The sequence below is a fragment of the Tympanuchus pallidicinctus genome, unplaced genomic scaffold, assembly GCF_026119805.1.
Source record: "Tympanuchus pallidicinctus isolate F22 unplaced genomic scaffold, pur_lepc_1.0 scaffold3, whole genome shotgun sequence".
In the NCBI taxonomy this organism is placed as follows: Eukaryota; Metazoa; Chordata; class Aves; order Galliformes; family Phasianidae; genus Tympanuchus; species Tympanuchus pallidicinctus.
In genome coordinates, this window is record NW_026294747.1 from 66,967,647 (window position 1) to 66,992,390 (window position 24,744).

At 38.1% G+C, this 24,744-nt stretch overlaps 1 protein-coding gene across 6 annotated transcripts in view; it reads left to right on the top strand.

The window, feature by feature from the left end:
* RBM33 (RNA binding motif protein 33) overlaps positions 1-24,744 on the top strand; it is a 93,142-nt gene that overhangs the window by 40,135 nt on the left and 28,263 nt on the right. For 5 of the 6 annotated variants that reach the window (XM_052692588.1, XM_052692592.1, XM_052692590.1 and 2 more), the window contains exons 11-15: positions 14,330-14,489; positions 15,294-15,625; positions 16,464-16,706; positions 17,485-17,772; positions 24,075-24,719. In XM_052692588.1, the coding sequence (XP_052548548.1) occupies positions 14,330-14,489; positions 15,294-15,625; positions 16,464-16,706; positions 17,485-17,772; positions 24,075-24,719 (1,668 nt within the window). The remainder of the gene's footprint in view (positions 1-14,329; positions 14,490-15,293; positions 15,626-16,463; positions 16,707-17,484; positions 17,773-24,074; positions 24,720-24,744) is intronic. The other variant, XM_052692591.1, reaches the window with a different exon arrangement.

The window sequence follows — 24,744 nt, forward strand, 5'->3', positions numbered from 1 at the left end:
TGGAATAAAGTCAGTGAACGTTTTTAGTACGACTGTTGTTCCTTTTGCCTGAAGGAAAATACTACTTGCTGCCATTTTATGTAAGCATTCCACTAGCAAAGAGTCGATGTAATTTGCTTTTATTAGGAGAAAGAAAGCTTTAACTGTAGAATCCAGTGTGATTTGACTGCCTTGAGTGTTTTTTTCCCCTTCGGCTAGTAACCTGCTCTGTGGCCATGAGAAAGGTGCTTAATCTCTCCATGACTCAGTGGTTTGTAAAATGGGTATATGTTCTTCCCTTATGAAGTACTTTATGAATTTTGCATAGGTGATCAGTTAGGATTAGGAATTAAGTGTCACTGTGCACAAATGATGTTTGTTTTATTAAATGTAGTACGTTTGTTCTTGAGCTGAGCACAAATTTACTTTGACTTGAATGTTTTATCTTGCAGAACTACCTTTCCTTGCTTTGTTACACGTCAAACGCTGCTGTGTTGTTATAATTCACTTGTTTATGTAGAGATGTTGACTCTTAGCAGTATAGCAGTGGTTAGACAACTTTGCTGACAAGCCATTTGAAAAAGATCAAAGTAGTGTTCCAGGCTGCAGTGTATTCATGCTTTTTCTCATTATAAAAGGAGTCTCTGGGTATGCAATCACTTGGATTGACTCTTGTTTTAGGATCACCTGATCTTAAGATAGTAGTCAAACAGTCTGCTGGTTGCTTTGTTTCTAAAAACTCTGGAGTTAAAAATATTTTTGGTCTTCTTTCCCCTGTGAGTTTGAACTGAATGCTTTGTTTGGTTGAATGTGGCAGAAGTGAAAATGTAGGGGAGGGACCTACAAGTGCTGGTGCCTTGTCTGAAAGAAAGATAGCATCTGAGTTCCTGTCTCATCTAGTGGAGACTTGGGAAGTCTTCCCAGAGAGCCTTTGTGTGCTCCACTTGTGAGAGCAGCTTCAATCAGAGCAACTGCTACTCAATTGCAAGTCATAAATCCATTGGAAACCAGGTGTTACTAATTTAGGGCTAATGAAGTGACTTGTAACATGTAATGGTTAATTCTTAAAACCTTTTGCAGACAGATGTAATTGAAGAATGAACAAAGTTGTAATGAACGTGTTAGCATATTGGTTTCGGTTCTAAACTGTAAGAAATAATGTAGTACTAAATTGGGTAATGTTGATCAGAACTGAATTGTCTTGGATGTGGGACAAATTAAATTCACTGACAGCCCTCAATCTAAATTCTAATATTTCAGGGTAAAGCATATTGTTGAATTATTTCTCACTTAAAGCTTAACTCCTTGTGCTTAGAGAGGAAGTCTGGAAATGACACGATGGAATTAATCCAGTTGTTTTGAACTTATTTGAACATTTAAAGTAATTTTGACTCAAATAAGGAAGTTGTCCATGTCTTACTCTATAATGATTCAAGGTGACTTAGTCTTAACAAAATTTAAGAGCTGTAGTTTACTAAGTAGGACTGAATAAATGGTGGATATGAGACACGTTAGTAGCTGAGAAATGTGGTAAAGTTGTGCTGACTTGGAAGTTAAAGACTTGAGTTCTGCAGAGGCTTCTGTGCTCATATGAATGAGCTCTCTTCAGATGGCTGCATTTAGTAGTAATTCAGACTTCAGCTGTAGTTGATGTCAGTGTTTCACCAGGTGTTTGAGTTAACCTGGAACTGTGCAAGTGCCAATGCAGTGTTTTCTTTAAGCTGTTTAAAGAAGAGATTAAGCTAACATCTTCAGCTGAGTGCTTTTGGCGGTGTTGCTTTAAATATCATCTAAAGCCTTCTATTTAAAGCCGTAAAATGCCTTTCTCTGACTTTCTGTCCCAGTCAGTGTTCCTCAAGTAACAATGTTTGGGGACTGATCTGTTGGAAAGAAAACTCTGGAAGTTTTACTCATAAACTGTTGCATGGATCTCCTGAGTTTTTCACATTTTTCTGACCAAGTTAGTAGTTCTTACGGATGTTTCAATCCAGTTATGGGACTTTGTTAACCCTCTTGTGTAACGCTTGTGGTTTCTGACTGGTGGTCGTTATTTATCTAGGATAATTTTTTCTTCATTTACTGTTTTCTGTAAAGAAGAGCAAGATATAATAAAGTTTAAAAAAATTAAAAAGAAAATAAAAAAGATGTGGAGGAGGAGCTTCTGAGCACTCTGTATGTAGGTTGCTGCTAACTGACTGTTATAGAGGCCAGATCCTTACTTAGCATGTAACTAACAAAATCATTTGCTTATGAATGGCAGTTTTCAGGAGCTGAGATGATGGTGCAATTCTTTTCATCTCTTATGTGCTTTCACCAGCACATTCTAGTTTGAAATATTCCAAGAAATTGGAATGCTAGATATGCCTGAAGACTTTTCCTTCAAATATTACTTAGTTGTATTTAACTTAACACCAAAAAGATTTTCACTTGTCATTTGTGTGCAGTTTTTCAAGGACATATAAAAATGGACCAAGTGTCATTATGCCAATTTTGGGATAGAGTGTGACCGAGGGAGAATGTTTCCATTGACAAAATTCTTTAGATGGATACTGTGGACACAGTGAGGATCCCTGGCATCCAAATTTGAGGCTGGTTTAGGATTCTTGGTGTGAAGAGGGCCTTGTGGAGAGCCTGCCTCACAATGCTTTAGGCAGAAGAGAGGAATGGCGTCTTCAGGTTTGGGCTGTTTCAGTTCTGTCTTTGTTGCCATTTGATATCTGAAACCACTGCAGAGGGAGCAGAGCCTGGGAACTGTGTGCCTTTTGCAAGGAGAGTTTTCAGGGAAGTTGGATGAAAATTTATTCAGCTTATTCAGTTCTTATCCTCCTCACTCTAGCTGTGGTGAGAGCTGGGCAAATAACCACCCTTCAGACCCGTTCCTTTAAATTTGATCCTTCTGAGTTTCAGAGCTGGAACTAGGAATGGTCTGAAGTGACATGAAGCAAAAAATGAAGCTGCGCTGTTCTCTGCCTGGCTGACTTACGCCACGAGGGCTTTTGAGGTGCAAGAAGCCTTTCTCCTTTGATAGGACACCTTTTAGTGCTCTAGATGCCTTTCAAGTAACTGTTGAATTCAAATCTTAAAAAAAAAAAGTTGAATTGTACAGTGTATAAATTGTGTCTTATTCAATATAAAAATAAGACCTTAGTAGAGCAGCTGTCCTCGGGCTCTAGTGAATATTCTACATCATGAGTCTTTTTACTTCCCAAGAAGGTTTTTTTTTTTTTTTCTTTTTTTGCTCTTGGAATTTGCCTTTGAATTTTATTTCAAAATGGTCCTCATCCCAGAACACCTGAATATTTATTTTTGTTAAACTGCAGAAACCTTAGCAAACGTTGTTTACATTTTTATGGAATATTCAACTTCATCTCCAGTATGTCATTGTTGTAAATGGCTGGTGGAACAGAGAATTGGTTAGCTGTTTTGAGTCATTGCTGAAACCTTCAGTTTGGCAAATTTTCAGCTTTGAAGTTGTTTGAAATTCAGATGCTTAGAAAACACTTCTTCCTTTTAATCTGTGAGAGATGCAGTGCCCAGCTTTGCTGTCATTGATCACTGTCCTTAATTTTTGCCATTTGCTTGTAGAACTTTAGCCAAAAAGTATTAATGTTATTTGATTTATAAGAGATATGTTAGAATATGATCTACTTTTTTATTTTGTAAATTAGCTCTTGAGCTTGACCGTATCTGCCTGTAACACTGTTTTAGCCACCTTGGTCAGTGTAATGGATTTCACAATGGACCTTGGCCTGTGAGTGTATCTTTGCATAAATGCCTTTTACAGTCTGTGCAAGAAGAAATTTACAGTGCTTTTGGAAACAAAACTCTTTGCAGTAGTGTTTCATGTTTGTTGTGGAGAATTTATATAGGAAGCAAATTTTTTTCCAAAATTTCTAATTTGGTCATGGATTATTACTCCTACATAAGAGTTTTAGCAACTGTTGCAAAAGTCTTGCTGTGTGTTGCCTGGTGTTCATGGTGAGGACCATTTTTAAGTGGTTGTGCGTCTCAGTACTGGCAGTCCTTTTAAGCTGATATTTAGGAAGTAATGATTTGCAGTAAGTAACCAGTATGTGTTTACAACACTGTGCATGTTGGAGATAAAACTGTTAATGGAAATAAAAAGCCACTTGTGAAAGCGATTCTCCTACTTTCTCACAATTACTCTGCTTTAGCTATGGCTTTAATATAATGACTAACAGTAAATGAAATTTTCAGTCTATTACTATGTAGCAAGAGCAGATCACAGGTAGTGTAGAAAGCATTTTGTTTTCATTTAACAGGATACATGGTATCAGGTGGTGTTGATTGACATTTCTTGGATAGTGCTTTATACAGCATTTCATGCAAATCATGTTTGAATGAGACTGCTGCATCAAATTACATTTCTTTCAGATTTATAGCCCTTGCAAATGTGAGACAGAGCCTGTTTAGCAGCTAGCAAAAAGCTTTTCTTTTGAACACTTACTGTTTTCACAACTTGATTGCAAACCTCTATAATTACAGCACTTAAGGTAGTGAAGGAATGATGAGCATTTTCTCTTATCAGATCTATAAGTAGTAGCAAGCAGATGCAGCATGAGAACCCTCCAGCTGTCAAATATTGTCAGGCTGGCATAAAGGGAATGCAGTTTAAAATGCAGGTGACATAATACCCAACATCCTCCATTTGCTGGTGGGCTTCTGATTAATCACGATTACCATACATTATCATACCATCAAATTTAATCATATCAATGAATTCCCATCTGCAGGGGGAGCAGCAGCAGCTAAACATGATGGTAACAGCTATTAAATTTGAGGGAAATAGATGGTCTGTAAATGCAGTAACCCTTTAACTTGTTATGCTAGTTCCAGTGTGCACACTCTCTTTAGATATGAAAATCAAACAGAAAACTTGTGCACTTAATTTTTCATAGCTTTTGTCATTTAACTAATTGCAGTGTAGGACTACCAAGGAAATCTGAGTTGCAGAATTAAACTTTTTTTTTGTATTCGTGACAGTAGATTTTCTACAGTTCAGTCTCAGCCTTGGTATCTGCTAAGTAGAGAGACAGAGAGTAGTTGAGGCTGGAAGGCACCTGGATGTTGGCTTGTCAACCCCCCTCCTGCAGCAGGAGCACCTTCAGCTGCTTGTCCAGGACCGTGTCCAGGTGGCTTTTGAATGTCTTAAAGTGCTCAGTCACCTGAACACTTGATAAGTTTTAATTTATATATAAAATTATATAAATAATATTTTAATTGTTTTGTATTTGTGTTTAGACTTACACAGATATTTGCATGTACGTATTTGTATACGTACAAATACATTGGTTTTGATTTATTTGTATGAATGAAGTTTGAACTTGTTAAGCATTATAAGCAAAGCAAAATTTGTTATTGAAGCACACACAAACACGTACTAAGGGCATAGTTTCATAGCCATTAATTAGGCACTGTTAAAGACTTTTGCTGATGCCAAGATTTCTCTTACAAAGAAATTTAATTACAGCGTACAATTGACTTGTTACTACAATGCAGTAAGACTAATCTAGTGCTTAAATACTGAATGTAGAGCTCAGATGTGTTTGTTAAAACATAGTCCTAGATGATAGTATAGTGCTCTTACTGTGCTGAGAAGTGTCCTTTTGAGGTAAACTGGTATATTTGTCATTATAATTAAAAAAAGAAGTCTTATCAGTAAACTGGTTTTTTTTTTGCCTTCTGTTCTTTCAGTTCTTGCCATTTACTTTAGCATATGAAAGGAAAAAATGCTTCATTAATGATATAGTACAAAGATGTACCACTGATTGTAGGAAAATGAGTTAATTTAAAAGAGTAATACATGTTGACTGTGCCATGCACAAGAAAAAAAACATTTTCAGGCCTTCATCTTCAACATGTGAGCAGAACCTGCAAGCACATGAATAGCCCTGGGTGTGTAAAGTCCTCTCATCAGAGTGTTTGCAACATCAGAGATGTGTAGAATATCCCCAAAGTGCAATTTCTATACAGAATTATAGATAAGCGATGTTGTAGCTTAACATCTAAACAATCAGATCTGAAATGTTACAAATCAAAGTCTAAGTTTGCTGAAATTATGGTATTTTCTACAAAGTTGTCTTGTTTCTTTCTATTTTGGTGTAGGGTAATCTGAGCCCTTTTAGTTGAAAGGGGATGGGGAAGCTTCACCACCCAGGTCAGATCTTTGAGATTCACACATTGTGTTGAAATTAACTCTTAACTGCATTGTCAAGCTTGGAGTGTCATGTAGAAATTTTGAGTTTGATCTCCATTATGTAATGCAATACTGGCCTCCTGAGTTTTGCTTCTAATCATTAGTGACGTGCAGGTCACCGAAATACATCAGGTCAGTAAACTCTAATAATACTTCCATGTGATAGTCCTTTGTCTTGGGATAAGTTATTCATTTTCTGTGCTTTTTATGCCAATAGTAGTGAAAGCTGAAGAGTTCCAAAACCTACCATGCTTCTTGATGTTTATCTATTCCTATTAGATAAGCTAGCTTTCAGCTCAGAAATATGGAAAATGATTTTTATTGTCTCAAGGTGAAATAGGTATGAACATCTTCCTTTTTCATCATCCTGGCACTAATGTCTGTTGCACTCTTCTTTTTTTTCCTTATGATGTTCTGTGATGTTTCTATTTTGTACTTTATTTTTGAAAGTTAGGACTGTAAAGAGTGGTTGCACGTTCTTGTACACCAGACCCCTGGAGAGGGCTACAAACTAAAGTGAAACTGAAGCTCTCAAATGAGTTACTTTTAAACATCATTTTAAAAAAATCACTTAACTTTGTACTCTGATCTTAGAGCTTTGATTTTTCTCTACCCTCAAGCAGTGCAGCCTGCTACAACTTCATACTGTTTGTAGCACCTGTGTCTCTTTGCTGTAGACATTCTTTCTTCATCCATACTAAAGGAATGGATAGGGAGTTTGGTTCTTCTGCACGTCAGTAGTTTAGAATTTAAAGCCAAAGCTGGGATTCTGTCAGTGGTATCTTTCCTATTGCCTGCATTTCTTTTTGGAGCATTTTCATGAGTGAGTGGGACCACTTGTCCAGGTGATTTTCATTTTGTGACTTCCATACCTTAGTGGTAGAATAGGTGAGAGTCCGGGAGCCTATCTACTGAGTGACCTCTCCATTTGTTCTTTGTGGGCTCTTCTACTGTGTGGTGTCTTTATAAGAACACACTGAAATTCAGAGCATTTTGGCTTCATTTGCAACATGAGCAAGTCTGTGCTTGATGTGTTAGGGGAGGTGCACCAAAACTTAACTGGAAAGGAATTTACCCTTTATAAGGGAATTTAATTTAGTCTCCTGAACTGTTTGGGTTGGTCACAGCATGCTGAAGAACGAGTTAACCATCCTGCTTCTTTGTTGGCCATATCCTTTAGTTTCTTGATTGTGAGCTGGCAATCCATGTCTTCCCTCCTTCCTTGGACTTGTTTCCCATGATGGTTGGATTCCATATTGGAGCCTTGAGCATTGTGATTTTCCATACAGATTTTATATGAAAATCCTGTTTTAAGATCACTTGTACTTCAGTGTCACAGTGGACTTTCTTATCTCTTGGAGCTATGCAGTATCAAAGAGAAGCTTGTTCAAGTTATGTGGCACGTTTTAATATTAAAAATTAATTTTGGGTTGGTTCACAGAAGTAACCAAACTGTTCTTTTCCAAACTGACTTTACTTTGACGTTAGAATCTGTGCTGTCCATGTACAAGAACTAGCAGTTGCTTCATTCTTAAATTTCACTGAATCATTTATTTTCTGTATACTATGCTCTGTAGGTCAAAATACTTTGAAACTTGTGTGTATTAAACCACATTTTGTATAATTATACTGTACGTTTCTACTTGAAGAATTTTAAACTGTATTAAAGATGCATGGAGGGGGGTTTCTTAAACAAGAGGATGAAAAAGTCAGTTCCTTGCACTGGAAGGTAGGCATTTTAGGAAGGCTTTTCAAAAAGTCTGGTAGCTGCTGAAATAAGAGGATTAACATCTTGTGACAGATGGCTATAGTTTTAATTGTCATAGGTTATAGTGGTCATTATTCTTTGCATTTAAACCATATAAGAAGAATTAACTGAGTGGCCCTGCTTAACTGTCAATGGGCTTCTCTTAGTTCTTTGCATTTTAAGTGAGATTAATAAATGAAAACATGTTGTAGAGGCAGGGTGTAATTTATTGAAAGATTCATGAAGTTTCAATGACATTGTTAAGGTATTTAATTAGTCTCGTGGAAAAAAAAGTGGAGTGACCCTTTTAGAGAAGCTGATAAGTCATATAATAGCTCTTAGATCCTCTTTATTCCTTGCTTTATAAGATTAACTTTGTGCTAAGCAATTTATGCTAAGTTTTCCCTTTTATTGGTAACCAAAGTTATCTGTGCTTCATGAATAGATTATTAGAGATAACATCATGTAATTAACAAGAGATGCAGAAAAGTAAAAGTACAATTTGTGTAAGAATTGTATGAGAGAGAATGTTAATTTCTTAACTAGGAAGGATATTTAAAGGGATAAAAGGAAAGCAAAATAGTGCAGTTCTTTGGAAGGATTAAAGTAACCTTATCTCGTGTTCTTTCAGAAGGTAGGATTGCCTCAGTGTGAGAGTCGTGTTCAATGAGCTATTCACAGCTCTAATGAATTGTAGACAAGTTTGCATTGCATTTTTTTTTTTTTCCAAAAGTGATTGATAACATGCGAGTTAATTGAATAATGAAAGTAGAAGAAGAAATTGTGTAATGTGCATGAAAAATTGTATAAAAAGTCAATTTGAAGTATTGTAAATCATAGCACGATGGGGAGAAAGTGTGGATGGACTTTTTTTTATTGTCAGGATCAACTTTACAAAACTGAAGATTTAAGACAAAATACCTGTCAGTAGTACTTCACAGTGTGATTATGTGCTTTGAAGTATTTCTAGAATGTCTGTGATTGTGTCTCTTAAGAAATCCACACAGAACCCCATTTCCAGCGTAGCTGTGATTCTTTCATTGAGTTCTAAGTTCTTGCATTCACAAAAAAATGCATAAAACTTTATGCATTTGCAAAATGTTGCTAGGATAAAATAAATGGTAGAAATCAGCACTTGCATTCCTGAAGAATTGAGAAATCTGGCACAAAATTACTTTGGTAGCTTAAGAAAACATCTGCGTGTTCAGTACATTGCTTTCATTGCTCGAGCATTAATGCATTTTTTTTTTGGCTTACACAGAAAGTAAATATGAATACTAAAAGATCGATAATAGTGATGCTACATCAAAAATAGTAATACTGAATAATTAATCTGATAATGATGAGAAAGAGGGAAGCCTCTCCCAAAAAGCTGCAGTCTGTGCTCTTCTGGTCCTTTCTCATGCAGATGCTCGGTAACTCAATCTTCAGAACCGCTGTCCATATGAATTGGAGCCAGCCCTGTGGGGTCTTGCTGGGAAGGCACATAAATATTTTGTCCCTTCCCCCAGTGTCACAGTTGGCCCCAGTTTGGGACTGGAAGTTAAATTTTACAGCCTTGACTGACTGTATGAATTTGCAGCTCTCTCTTGCATTTCAGCTGAACAATTTAACTTGAAAATAGGTGGTTTGGAACTGCGTGGTGTTTATTAAGTAGTTTCCAAAAATGTATCATATGGTGAGGTGGTAGTTAAAGTGATTTTTCTTTTTTTTTGTGGTAATAGTTAAAATGATTTTTTTGTAGGGAGGCTTAGTGTGTATTGAATAGTTGCTTGTTATTTGAAACTGTCCGCATAGCAAAACCATGAAAAATGGAGGTAACTACTGTGCATATAAAGATTTATTATGCATCTATGTTACAGTATGCTTACTTTATCAAAAATAGACCATTATGAAAACTGGCTTATGCACCTGCTCTTCATTAATTTTTGAAGTTAAATAACTGCGTGGTCTTTTTTACAAAATACCAGCGGTCACTTGGGGATTATTTGTAGCAAATACTTGCTGAATGTAGAGTTTAGTGCTAATGGTAAAATAATCCTCTCTGAGAATTATAGTTTGACTGCTGTTAAGAAGGAAAAAAGCAACCTCAGACCTTAATCAGTAGAAAACTGCTGCATCACTTTGTACAACTTTTAGGGCAGAATGTGTCGTAAATAAAGTTGTAGTATGAGTGTATTCCTAGAAATTGGTAAAAAGAAATATGATGGTATTTCAGAATAACAGATGAGTACCTCAAAACTTGGAAAAATATTCGCTATATTTTGCCTTTTCTTTTTTTCTAATGTTTGTGCTTGGAAGCAATAACTCTGATTGAAACTTTCTTTCACATGTACTGTGTGAAATTACTCCATCACTGTTGGAGCTTTCCTGAATGCTGGAAACAGAAGAAAAATCCCAGCAACATAAAATCTAAAAATAGAGACTTCTCCCCAACTGTATTACAGTGATTTATGGGCAGAATTTTAATTCTCTTTTTAGGGGTACTAAAAGAAAATCTGGTTTAGAAAAAAGAAGTGGAGGTCATACGTTTTTCACTGACGTTAGAAGGAAGCAAATTGAACTAATTTCTGTTTTTAGAAGCAAATATTGATAATTCATTTTTCTGCAAATAGCAAATGACTTTGCAATTAACTTTCTGTGATTGGCCTTTGGTTATCAGCCAAGAAATGTGATTAGTCATAATTTACTAGTTCTTTAAAATGCCTCGTACAGATGTTAAAATCTGCAGGTGATCAAATAAGTGGGTATTGCTTAATGATACTCTGTTTTTATAGCACGCTGCTTTGCTATATATACGCTGGCATATACTTCTGTGGCTTCCCCACACTCAAAACTTCTTGACTGAAAACAAAGCACAAAAAACCCACCACCTCAGTTCTGTTGTGCGTGGAGAAGTGCTGTGGCAGGGAAGGGTCGTTGCTTTAGTGATCGCATACAGCACTTCAGCACTAATGATTTCTGACAGAGACAAGTCCTGCACATTGCAGGATGTGGAAAGGATTTTCATGTTGTTTTGAATGTGGAGAAAGAGGGTTGGCTTTAGGATTCAGGAATGCTATTATTAAAAACTTGCTAGCTTCTGAGTTTAACAACATTGAGTGGGGGGGGAAAAAAAAACAGCATTCTGAACTGTGAGGAAGAGGCTGATAAGGAAGAGTTAAAATTATTTCCTTTGTGATTTGATTTCGTTGAACTGTTTCGGAGCTTTCACCCAAGCGTGCTGTAGGATGTACTTTCTGAGGTATAGTGTGAACAAAACTAGAGTGAATTTCAGTGCATCTTAATGGGATTTGCTTTTTTTCTGCAGTTGGGTAACTTTTTAAAGTCAATGTAAGTAGATGAGGGGATATATTTGTTTCTAATGTGGTTGACACTTTTGCGTCTGTGGGAATCTTGGTACCAGTATTGCTTACACTTTTGGCAGTAAAATACCTTGCTGGTTGGTGGTGTCTGTAACTTTGTAATTAATCCACGCTCTCCTCTTTGTTCTAAGTGTGACATTTTCTGATCTAAAATATCTTAAAGTTTTAGAAGTGAATAACGTTTATTTCAGAAATGTTTAAAGCTTGTTTATGGTGGGAAATATAAATCTGCTCTCAGTGTGCATAGCATTACCAGACTTCTGTGGTTTAAGCTAATATATTCTGCTGGTTATCTGCCTCATTTGGAATTGTTTTGCTTGGAACTGTCCCAAGACTTCCATTCTGAGACTGAAGTGCTTTCATTCTAAGGGTGAAACGGTAGAAAATACTGTTTTGTCCAAGAAATTGTAGTTCATGTGTTTTATGGTTGCTCCATTTTTTTCCAAAAAATAAAATATTTGCCTAAATATATGTTGAGACCTGTGTGAAATTCAGCAGCAATTTCCATTCAGATGTGATTTAGGGCTGCTTTGGGATGAGGTGCATCCGATCATAATAATGAGGGTGCAGGATGTCAGAAGAGGGAAAGCTGCTGGGAGGAGGTGTTTATTTAAAATACAGATACAGAATCTCTTTTTTCCCAGTGTGCTCTCATTTTCTTCTCCTTCCCAAGCATGAAAAAGAGAGTAAATGGCCTGCACTAAGTGCACAGGCAGGAGAGTCTGGGGCTGCGTTGGCTCTTGATGGGCTATCACAAGACAGGAAAACCTGCTGGTGGTACAGAGCTGGAAAGCTGGATCCCAGCTGGGATTGGGACCCAGTGATAGTGGTGAGGATGGCAGAATGTGTCTGAAGATCGAGTAGGATTAGGAGAAAACTAATTGGAAATATTGTTTAAAGACTTGAGAGTTTTAAAGTAAAGCACTCAGAAAATAGGAGAAAAGCAGGTTACCTGCCTGAATTTTCTTCCCTCCCCAGGTGATAAACACTCATGGGACTGTGTGCTGTAAATAAGAAGCAAGATAAAAACCACACAGTGTTGTGAAAACTGCACTGGTGAACTGGTTTCTCCCCTGCCTCTGTTGGAGCTGCTGTATGCATTATGCAGCAACTAACAACTAACTGCCAGTTGTTTGCTGGTGGCTTCCCTTGGGCTGTGTGGTTTGTGGAAACGCTGTGTATTCCCAGTGACTGAAAGAGCTGTGCTTTAATGTGCTTTTATCCCCAAGGCTTTCAAGATGAGGGACTGTCTTTAACCCTAGTTTGAAAGGACCTTTGGTAGCTCCTGTGCACAGTGATGATACAGGTGCATTTGGGAGCAGGGGGGCAGCATCCTTAAGGTTCGGCGGGCAGCCAGTGCTGTTCTCTTCAACTGGAGGGAGGGTTCAACTGGAGTTGAACGGGCTGGTTCAGCTAAACCTGAATGGGTTTTGATGGTACAAATAAATGTCTCCATCCCAAATATTTCCCTCTTCCTCCAAGTGCTACTGCTTGCAGACAGCCTTTGAAATTTAAAGGTCTTGGTGTTTTCTGTGGGTAACTACCATTAAGTAGTATGTACGTGACAAAGACTGTCATGCTTGAGTGTAAAATGATGTCTTTTCACTAAATGAAATACCCACAGGAGACTGGCTGACTAGGAGCACTGGCAGCAGGATATAGAACCTTTAATCTCTGAGTGATAAAGTATTTACAGCTGATGGCTGTATAATGACATAAAATATGTAGTCTTGCTTCCAAATGAGGTCTTAGTGTTTCAGATATCCCCACTTAGATGTTTTCAAGAAGGCCACAGATTTAATATTGGTTTGATGCTCGATGATACTCTCATATATATCTGTGGTCCTTGTAAATCCCAGCTGTAGCTTACTTGCAGAGTGGTGAGAAGCAGCTTTGCTTTGTGCTGCTTTGGTGAACAGACTTCAGTAGCCAGGGCAAATACTTGGTTTTGCTGTGCAAGAAATTTTTGAACCAAAATGCTAATATTTTTGCTGTACAAATAGAATAGGGTGAGACTACATATTTGGTTATGGCAGCCTGTTGGATAAATAATAAACCTTTGCTGATGACTGTAATTCAGTTTAGCAGGGAGTGTGTGCTCTGAGATCTGTTCTGAAAGGCTTATCTTCAGCAATGGCAAGTTTTAAGGTTTTAGATGAACACCAGATGGAGATAGAGCAGATGCCACCACTAATTTCAAAATTGTATTAAGTGGAAAACAAGAACGTGCTTAGATATTATGTTCATTGCTTATTTGATTTACTCATACATAATAAGGAAGTGTTTGTGAATATAATGGTTTATGTGAGGCATAGCTTTTCTGTTATCGGAGGCTGTCAATGTCCTTTGTCAACTTTTGAAGTAAAAGAAAAAATGGTAATAGTGTAATAGTGTTACTGACTTGAGTGTTCTTTCTGCAGAGTTCTCCTTTTAGATTAAGGTTCTGCTTTCTGCTCTACATAGATTCACTTGACATTTAAAAGAAATAACTTAATGATGGAAAGATAATTTTTCAGCCTTTCTTATAATGCTTCAGATGCATTATATGTAGACGTTTTTTTTTTTTTTTAAAGATTTCTTTAATTTTCAAATGCCACAATTCCCCTCCCCCACTATAAGTAAAGCTGCTTCACTTCTGTAGCTTACATTGTACCAAATTGATGGCACAGAATAGCATGGTTTAAGAAGATAAATGTCAGGAATGTCTCCTAAAGTAGACATTCAGGTTTTTTTGGATTAATGGAAAAGAAGGTCAATAATTGCATGGATTTCAATAAGCTTGAGAATAAGTGGCGTTTCTGTGGTGCTAGTGATTATTAAAACATTGTGAATTCATTTCAAAATACTGTACCGAGGTCTAATATCTCTTCTATTGTGAAGGGATGACTCAGTAAGGGCTGCCAATTTGAAGAGATGATAGTAGGTAACTCCATAAATCAATTAGATTTTAAGAGGAGAAAAAGTTATAGCAGGCAAAAGATAATTCTCTGAATGGTAGTCTATTTTTGTCTCATTTAATAGGTCCCTCCAGACTTCCAGCAGCATGCACCTGGACCTGTTCCTACCAACTTCTCCCAGGCCCCACGGCTGCCAATGCAGGATCAGTGGAGAGGCCCACCTCCCCCACCGCCACCTCTCCCTCCTCCACCTCCTCAGGACAGAGACCCTTTTTTCCTAGGAGGTAAACCTTTTCATTTCAATTAATATACAAAATATACTTCTTGTGAAGTAAACATGCAGTTTGAGGAAGAACCTGAAGACTGTATTTGATGTAGCCTGCCTAGTACATGCCAAAAATTCCAATGACCTGGTCTCTTTTCTCCTCCTTTGATGTTGTTTTCTGTTGACCATTGATTTATGTATTTCTCCAACTATAAGATAAAATTAGTATCAAAGTAATTGCTGCAAATTATTGTGATTTGTTATATTTTAAACACCATACTCTCTGGAGTATGTGTACACTATAGAAATCTGTTAGTATTAGCTGGAATGTTAGAGCATAACCAGCAAAATAGTAGTTTGTGTGTATGTAGACTTATGTTTAACATCTGTATGTAATATCTATATATTATGTACAGACCTATTTTAAATTAACACCTGTATGTAATATATATAACGTATATGTTATATACATTTTTCCTGTACTCAGAAGGATGTAAAAAGTTGCTGAATATCTGATCAGCAGAAGTTCTGCAAGTTCTTATGTGCTTTTAAGCACTAATCACTGTAATCCATTTCTAAAAGACATTCTTAATTCCTCTTGTCTTCAGTTGTACTGGTGCTTTGAGCATCAGTTCCTCTTAAAAACAAATGGCTGAAGCCAGAGAAACATGACCTTGAAATTAGGCCTTAAAATTATGAAGTCTCACGTTTTTGCTTTTTTACCAATTTCAGGTTACTTTTCAAAACGAAATGTTTGCAGTTCAGAAGCATGCTTGTTTCCCAAGGGTGGTTTGTCATTTAATTTCTTTCCTGATTCCCACAGATCCAAGATTTCCCAGCCATCACTTGTTTGAGCAGCGGAGTCCCCCACCGCCACCGCCTCCCCCGCTTCTTAACAGTCCGCACCCCGTCCCTACCCAGAGCCCGATGCCATTCAGCCAGCCCGGGCCAGCATTCAGCCAGCAAGGACAGCAGCCTGTATTTCCCAGAGAGAGGCCACTAAGGCCAAACATACAGCCTCAAGGTCCAGTGGGAATTCTCCACTTCAACCAGCCAGGTTCAGCAAATCCACGGCCCTTCATTCCTCCAAGACAGCAGTTCCTACAAGCCCCGGGACAGCCCTTCCTTGCTGCACATGCACAGCCTAACATGCAGGTACAGGTTTGCAGTATGGAGGGGTCCTAAAAGAGGTGTTTCAGGTGGCCTAGTTCTGTGTTGTACTCTTGTTGATGTATAGGAGTAATGCAGCTAAAACTGAGTTATTTGAGGTAACAGATAGGAGGCAGATTTACATATTTACATACTTTGTCTGAAAAAGTGATTTACCTTTTTTCTTCAGTTGCCAGCACTCTTGTTTCTGATAGCGGTCTACACACCAGCCCTGTTTCTCCAGTAAAGTTACAAAAAACACCACGATTTGCTTAACACTACTGGAAGCAGAGAAGTTGTAATGTTGTTTGGTTCAGCATCGTATAGCTCCTGATATTCCTTTAGCTCCGCAGAGGTAGGGAGGGCTGTCCCTGTGCCAGTCCCGGAGCGCCCTCTGCTGCTCAGCCCTGTTGCTCAGCAGAGAGCTAAGCCTCCTGCCTGAGAGGGAGCTGAGCTGCTTGCTTGTTATTTTGGGGTTTTGCAGAGTGATGCACATGGCTATGTTTATTTGGAGGGTTTTCTTCGTGTTTTGATGTAGGGAAATATTGAGGTCTGGTGATGTTTGTTTGGAGAAGGAACAGTTTGGGGAATTAAAGAAGAAGGAAGGGGAGAGCAGAAAGCTTTTCATTTGCCTTTTTCCACTTAAGCTATTGACTGTGTAAATATGGAACTTCTTTACACAGCTTCTGTTAATCCATCTTTTCCTCTCAGTATATTTTTGATTTAGCTTGGTCCATAGCTGCTCACAAGTTTGTTGTTTTGTGGACTTGGGAGGCTGGAGCTGCTTTTTTGAGAGGTTATTACTTTGAAACTAAAAGCAAATAATCTTTTTCTTCATATGAAGGGTCCCTTGCATCCTCCATTGCAGCCTCAGCCACAGCCTCAGCCTCAGCAGCACCATCACCAGCAGCAGCATCATCACCAGCAACAGCAGCAGCAACACCATCATCATCTCCAAGGGCCACCACAGCCCTTGATGCCCATGAACCAACCACAGTTCAGGCCTCACATACAGGCCTCACCGCAGCAGCCAAATAACAGCAGAATGCAGTGTCAGCAGCGGCAGGGTCCGATGAAGCCAAGGCATGTAAGTACCACTTAGTGTTATCTTACATAGTTCTGCATGGGCAATGAAACTTACCATGTAGTTTTTAATTCTCATTTATTCCTTTTCTGCTCTGCCCCTTTCTTTTCCTTTTTGTTTTTTTTTTCTCCCTTCTCTACCTTGGTCATTTTATAACCTACTTTCACAAATAGCATGTCTATCTTGTACCTTTTTTTATTTCAGTAGCCAGTGTTTTCTTGATTTGGCTCCATTAAGAGATTATAAAGATTTTCCAAGAACTGTCAGTAAAGGATTTTGGAGGACAAGTTTGCGTTATATTTAAAACTGCACATAGTCTGTGACTGTGTGGGAGCCCAGTTCTCTGACACTTGCTTTGGTTTGAAGACCTTTCAGGAGCACTGCAAAGAAGTGTTCTGGTTCACATGGTGCCTGTAATGTCCTGTGAGTTTGCAGCATGTTCTGTTGCTAGGTAGGTTGGGGTGACACAGCAATCTGTAGCAGCGCTCAAATTATTGTGACTGTAGTTGAGAAGAATGATTTTAATTAAGAAAATAAATCATAGTGAAGCCGATTTCTGAGAAAGATGTTAAATAAGTTATTGAGTGTTGCTGTTAATTAAAAAAAAAAAGTTAATGTGCTTATTTTCATACTTTCTTCTTACATTAAAAACACAGTGCCATTTTGAAAAGTTTTTTTGTTTGTTTTTGACAAACAACGAAGTTGTGAAAATCTGAAACAGGAAACACTTCAGTCTGACTTTACATAGAAACCTCACATTTTTTTCCTTTCTGCTTTTCAGAGCACACCCTCACAAAATATTGTCAAGCGTCCAAATCAGCAACTACAGCCAACTGCTCCAAGAAACAGTAACTTGCGGGAGCTGCCCATAGCACCGTCACACGCTCTGGAAGTGAGCAACAACAGGCGAACCTCTACTCCAGCTGCTCAGGTCAAACCCATTACCAGCACGATGTCTGCCTCCAAGACTGTAGCTAGTGGTGGAAACTCGCAGGGAAGGCCTGAGATGAAAGCTAAGGCAGTCACACCAGTGGGCCAAGTGAAACCAGAAGTAAAATCAGAACCAGAGGTAAGATAAGACTCTTGAAACTTCTCTAGTCTGACTTGTGAGCTGTAAGCACACCTGATGTAGTACTCATCCAGCATTTTTTTGTTGCCACTAGAGGCCTCTCTTCTGAGTTGCACTTTCTTTATTGCAATAGCAGAAACAGTTTCAGTTGACAAAAAAAAACCCAAACATGTGAGAGGTTGGCTGGGCACTCTTCAAGAATGAGAGAATGAGTAGCTTTGCATTAATAGTGCTCTTAATACTGAATGTCAGCAAGTGCCAAAGGAACATGACAGCATGCAGCGTGTATGATTTCTGAGTTTCAGGTTATTTTGGACAAAATTGTGAATCATTCTAGTTTGGTTGCTCATGAAACTTGTCTCGGGGACCAAGTTTCCTTCATCAACTTCATCAACTGTTGAAAGCTTTAATTGGGATAATACTTTCTTCCCTTTAAGCTGCTGCTGATTATTTTCATATCTTGTTCTTGAATTAGTTACAACCATTCCTAATTTTCACAAATGTGGCACATAAGAAACCCATAGCTGGCAGTGTTTGACCTTGTATGCAGGAGCTTCTCAACTGGAGTAAAAAATCCTTTGTCCAGTTTTTAATTTTGATAGTTTCTGACAAATTTGCTGAAGTAATTTCCTTTACCTCGATTCAGTTTCCCGGAACAATCAAAGTCACAGAAAATGCTTTGCCTCTTAGGAAAGTCTCTGTCTTTCAGGCTGTTAGTAAAGGAGCATATTGAAGGCCTCTGCAAAGGACATTCTCACCATCTAAAGCATCTTAGAGTCCCTCAGTATTTCTGTCATGGAGCACTTTGGGCATTAGATTGGAAATATCTCTGACAATATCTGGAAAGCTATCTTTGAAAGCAGTTTGCAATACCTGTTTCGTATAAGTTATACTTTCCCTTCCAAAACAGAAGGAAAGAAGTGTTGCACTTGAGAAAAGGGTGCATCTCCTGTAGTGTTTAGTACTGTTAATCATACAGGTAAAGCCTCTGTAGGTACACTCAGAAAAAATGCATAGAGGTTTTCAGAGTGGACCAAGAGAGAACGCCTGTGCTGCAAACAATGTAGTAGCAGTTGTCCTTCAACTGTGCCACTGCAGTAGTATTTATTGGTGCCATTTATTCTCGTTTTCACAGACTGAGGATTGCTGCACTAGTAACTTTCATTTTCAAGCACATAATCGTGTCTCTTTTTGTTGCATTGTAGTTTATTAAATTTCTCATTTAGCCAGATTGCAGTGTTTTCCAGCATTTTGTTTTCTAATTACCTAACTTTTTGTTGATTTTTGGCTTTCCACTGGGATGAGAAAGTTATGTCATCTCTTCTAGCTGTCTTGCTCATAACTGAATTGGGCAGGTTATTTTGCAAGTGTCTTCAACTGGAAAATTAAGACTTTTTTTCCATCTCTGTCCCTGAAGAGCCAGTGGACTTGTTTATGAATGCCCTGTAATTCAGGGAGCACGAAAATGGCAATATTGTGTTAAGTGTTTTCCTCATCTACAAAACAAAGGTTTTGCAACCGAAGTGACTAGAAGACTAAAAACTATTCTAGATTTCTGAATAGCATACTTGTGTTCTTGTTCCTATGCGACTGGAAAATACCGGCTTCAATGCCTTTGCTACTTTCCAAGATGTGAACTTGCATGTCTTCAGTCTGAAAAATCATTTTTACAGTGAAATTGAGAGGTATATAATGGCTGTGAGTCTAATTCTGCTCATGCCGAGGTCAGTTTAGGATGAGAGGAATTAAGGTATTTAAGTGCTTTTGTGTTGAATAGAAGGACAAAGAAAACGCAGGAAGGTGACATAAAGCTTTCTAGTAGAAACTAGATATTGGAGGTCAAAGCAGGAGAAAAAACTAGTAGAGCACAATCAGAAGTGTGCTGATATCACAGCTGGTATTGCAGATGCTGTGGACAGCCTTTCCATTCTACAGCAAACTTTAAAGTGGGTGTTTATTTGTTGGGTCTTATATTGGTAGCTGTTTTTTTGTTTTGTTTTTTATAAACTCTGAGTATGGAAAATAGTTGCTGTATTGAATTATCAAGCAGATGTGTCTAAATTATCTTTTCTGTATTAACCTCCTGAAAAATTGTGCATGTATAAATTTGATCTTTTGCTCTAATTTGAGTAGATTTGGCTTCCAGATTTTAATAATGGTGCTTTCTGTCTTGTTCTTTGAAGATTGTTCTCGTCAGTCTTTTTCCAGTTAGAAGATCATAGTATGATACTCAGACTAACTTGTAGCAGCTCATACCTTCTTAGGGTTTAGGAGCTAATGTCATCAGTAGTGTAAAATGTGTGCTGTGTATTTAGCTACCTTTATTTAAGATACTTTATGATTTTGAATGGCAGCCAACAGATGCTGTAATTTGGATTTGCCTTTACCTTTTGTGAAGACTTGTAGTAAATTACTGGACAAATGATATTTCTAATGGTACAACTGAAAAAAAAAATTCCTATGAAAAACAAACCTGCAGAATACACAGATCTGTGTATATCCTGCCATTTGGTTGTAGCTATTTTGCTAGGGAGACAGGTGAGCTTGGTAGCATGTTTCATTTCTTGTTTTTGATTGCAAACCAGGGCACTTGCAGTATTCAGCTCTTATGGTTCTGCATTTAATTCTAATTACTAGTAATAAAGCCTGCAGACCTCTTAAAATTAATTTTTAAAAAGTGGGATATTTGAATTCACTGTATAAGAAACAAGTCACTGATATTAGGACTTAAGGTGCAGTAGGGAGTGTAATCGTGTTTCAGAGTTTGTCTTTTCTGTATTTTGCTCAGCAGTGCCAGTCTGAGCCTTCCTGGAGAATTCAGGACTGCTGCTTCTCTTACTGCTGTTGCTGAGCTAGACTCACAAAGGCAGCCTGTAACATTTTCTTTTGGCACTTTCCATTAAAACCTCTGAACATTTAAGGCAGAAGAAGAACCTTGTAGCTAAGGTTTGGTCTTCCCTCCGAACCACGAATGTATTGTGTTCAAGAACACAATCTCTACTTTACAAAAACAGGATGCTAAAGGAACTGCTTTGTTTCTCTCACTTTGTGCTCTTCTATTCTTTTCTTACTTTGTACATAAAAGGAGAAGCCAGAGAAAATACTTCTTCATGTGGAGTTTTCTACAGAAAAATGGTGAAGCATCTATGGAGTTTATCTGGGAAAAAGCTACTCTGAGTTTTTTTTCACCTACAGATAACCTTGCTCTTGGCAGCAAACTTCCAAATGCAACACAAGCTGTGAACTTCACAACATCTTTGAAAGATTTCTATTTCTTTTGTCAGAATGGTTTGTTTCTTTGGGCGGTGCTACTGCTTAAGGAGGAATGTGCTGGGGTGAAAATCATTAGCAGCAGCCATGACAAACCATTTCCTTCTTGATCCAATGCGCTGCCTTGCTAGTTCAATCTAGTGAAGCTCCTTAAAATGTAGGAGAAGAGATGCTATTAAAGCTGAGGGTGCAGAGTGTTCAACTATCTCCATTTTCATCCTGGTGAGAAGTTTGCTATCATTTCTGAATCTGTGCTGTTGGTTCATTCCAGAGCTGGTTGCAGTTAGACCTGACTCCTAAGGCAAATATTTTGTTAATGATCTCAGTTCTTTATGTTGTTTGGTCTTCCCTATCCTAGCTGCAAGGATATTTTACTAAGAACCTAACTGTTCTAGCTACTTGCTTATGGAGATGAAGAATTTAGGCCTACTTATAACTATTAATGAGCTGACCTTACAGTTGTCATATAACCTCAGAGTTCTTGGCCTTTCATTTCAAAACTTGCCCTTTAAGAAGAGGTTGACTTCATGGCATCCTTATAAATTCAATAAGTAGGAGTTGAGTTTGTGAAAGAAAAATTTCAGGTTATAGTTGAGATCAAGTAGCCTGAAGATCTTGCAAAGCATTCATCAAACTTAACATGTGTTGCTAATACAGTTTGCCAGTTGTCCTCTGTATTTAATGTTAGTGTAGCTGAACCCAGTTCATCTGCCCAAGGGGTTCTGTGTGGACATATTAATCAGAGTATTTGGTCCTTGCCTGCCAGCAAGGCTTATTTAACTGTGCCATGAAGTACACATCTCTGTGCTGCTTACTTGTAGTCTTTGACTTGGTGTTTTTTACTTTCCAGATCAGAATCTGTATCTTCCAAGGCCTTCAGAACTTGTTAGATGGGGCCATAGAGTTCCCTGATAATAAGTGCTGTCCTTTATATATAGAAGGGTCTGGTCTTATGCAAACTTCTGCTAGCACTGACACCTTCACCTATCTATAAAGAAAAAAAATGCAAGGCTACCTCCAATGGTAAATTTGGTACTGGCTCCTGGGGTTGATCAGACCTATTTAGGTAAAATGCAGAATACTTTGATCTAGAGCAAAGGAAGTGAGTAACAACATATTAAGTGGAACAGGTTTTCTGTGTGGACAGTTTCAGTAACGTCTTGAGCCTGCCTGAAAGCTTAATTTGTAGCATCTACATCACAGCTCATCATCCTCCTCTCAATTTTCTCATCCCATGAAGGCTATATTTAAGAGTTTGCATTGTTTCTCAGGAGTTCTTTATTTTTTACAGCAATCTGGCATCTCCAGCTCTTGACTTTTTGATCATTTCAGTTTTTTGAAGTATGTTCCTATTTGTTGCCATCTATCAGCAAAGTTGTTGTAGTGATGGGTCACTACGACACCAGAGTCACAGTCTGAAAAGTACAGAGAAAGATGAGAACCTTTTGTTCTATGAAGCGTTGTCCTAAAAAATTTCAGGCTTGCTCTTGGAACTATGGCTCACTGTTTAAAAAGAAAAATAAAATTGAGTTTTGTGTCTTTTTTTAGCCATTGTTTGGACTAGACTTTTGGTCTGAGACATGCTGCTCTTTCTCAGTCACTGTGGGAAAAATCCATGTCAGTAGATGCTCAGGAAAGAAGCAGTTCTTTCTGCAGGAGTCAAATGTTTAGGATTTGTGTATCTGGGTTCTGTGAACACAAACTCTGCTCGGCTTTTATATTTGTGAACTGTCATTGTGGTTGGATTTGTTCTATTGCTTTTCCCTTACATTGAGGGGGGATTCTGGGATGTACCATAATAAAAGCCACGTGGAACAACAAAATCTCTAATTTCTCACTTTAGTTGTGTATGGGCTTTAAAAAAAAAAAAAAAAAAAAGCTTTTATGTGACATGATATTGCACCCTCACTAGTGCAAGGTGGATAACTTTTCACAGATTCAGCCTTTCAGAAATGTTCTAATACTGTTTATGCAGTAGCTTACCGAAATGAGAAGTATTGTTTCCCTGAGAGCCTGTATATCAGTAGGATTTACCAGTAGGATTTTGTGCTCATTAACATTCTTAAGCAGCCTCTACAAGTCTCTAACCTAATAGTACAAACTGTTGAAAATAAAAAATGTGTATTTAAAAAGCGTGCTTTTTAATTGTAGAGGAAAGCATGTGATAGTATTGTAAGAGCATCTTAATTTCCAGGGTGATGAGGATTTGCATTTCCTTGACTCTTGCCCATTTCTTACAGCATTTCTTAAGAATCCGTTTTGCCAAAGTTGAGGCATCTTTAGAAAGCTTACTTGATAGCGTATAAGACTTTAGAAGGGTGTAGGGGTGGAATATTAAAGGCATTCTCTAAATACCATTAATATTCCAGCACTGCATTTGGCAACATTTTGATTCTGAAGAGAGTGCATGAGTTCAAGGTCAGAGAGATTGACTTGTGCTGTTCATTATAACCAATTATTGTGTGACAAATGAGTTTGAGATCAGGCTGAAAATTCTGTGAGAAAAATCAATAGTTCTAATCAGGGCCTTTCAGGTCATTTACCACCCTACCTTTTGTTACTTTGTCAGAAAAGAGCAAGATAAAACCTGTGTGACAGTGGGTTGCCTTCGTATTGTTACTTTCCATTTGAAACATATTTTGATATCTTGAATTATATTAATTTAGTTTAATTGCTTTTAGAAAGTTCTAAATGAATTCCAATTTGTAAGACTTAATATTTTACTATTCTGATAAGATTTCTTAACTGGTATTATAAGCTCCATGTATTTTATTTTATTTTTTCCTCTCTAGGAAGTATTATATCTAAGTCTTAAACCTGATTCAAGCTGTTTGTGTCTAATGAATAACAAATAAACCATACTGGCAGATATGCTCTACTAATAGCCTTAGCTCAATGTCAGGGATCATTTCAGAAGCTCTTCAGAGACTTAGGCCATTATGACATCTTCTGAAACAATATTCTCATTCTATTTTGACCAAGTAAGGCTTACGCTGAGAATTTTCTAAATTAATTTGCATTTCCCTTTGTAGTATCCAGATGAAGACGAAGAGACTAGATTGTATCGTTTGAAGATAGAAGAGCAGAAACGTCTAAGAGAAGAAATTCTGAAACAAAAGGAGTTGAGACGGCAGCAGCAGGCTGGTGCTAGAAAGAGAGAATTGCTAGAAAGGCTTGCACAGCAGCAACAGCAGCAACAGCAACCTTCTGTGCAGCAATCCTACATGCAACAGGACGATGACTCTTCTGAGTACCCTACCAACGGCAATCCTTACATACCCCACTCTGGCTTACAGACCAGGCAAAATGTGAAAAACAGACTTCTTGTTAAAAAGCAAGATATGGTAGTTCCCAATATTCAGCCCAAACACACAGACTACTCGCAGGTTGGGGCTAATACGCAGTATCAAGGACAGCAGATGAAACCAGTGAAACAGCTGAGGCAGACCAGAACAGTATCTTCCAGTCAGCCTCAGGCATCGCAGAAAGTGTTACAGACAAAACCTGCTGCAGCACCGCTGCCCACCTCACAGACTGCTAGAGTGGCTTCCGTACAAGCAAGGCCACAGGAGATGAAACCTGGCGTGAAAAGAACTGTCATGCAGCGGACAAACAGTGGTAGTGGAGATGTGCCCCATGGCGGCAGCAAAGTCAGGGTGATTAAGTTGTCAGGAGGGGTAAGTTTCCAAGGCTCATCTTGTG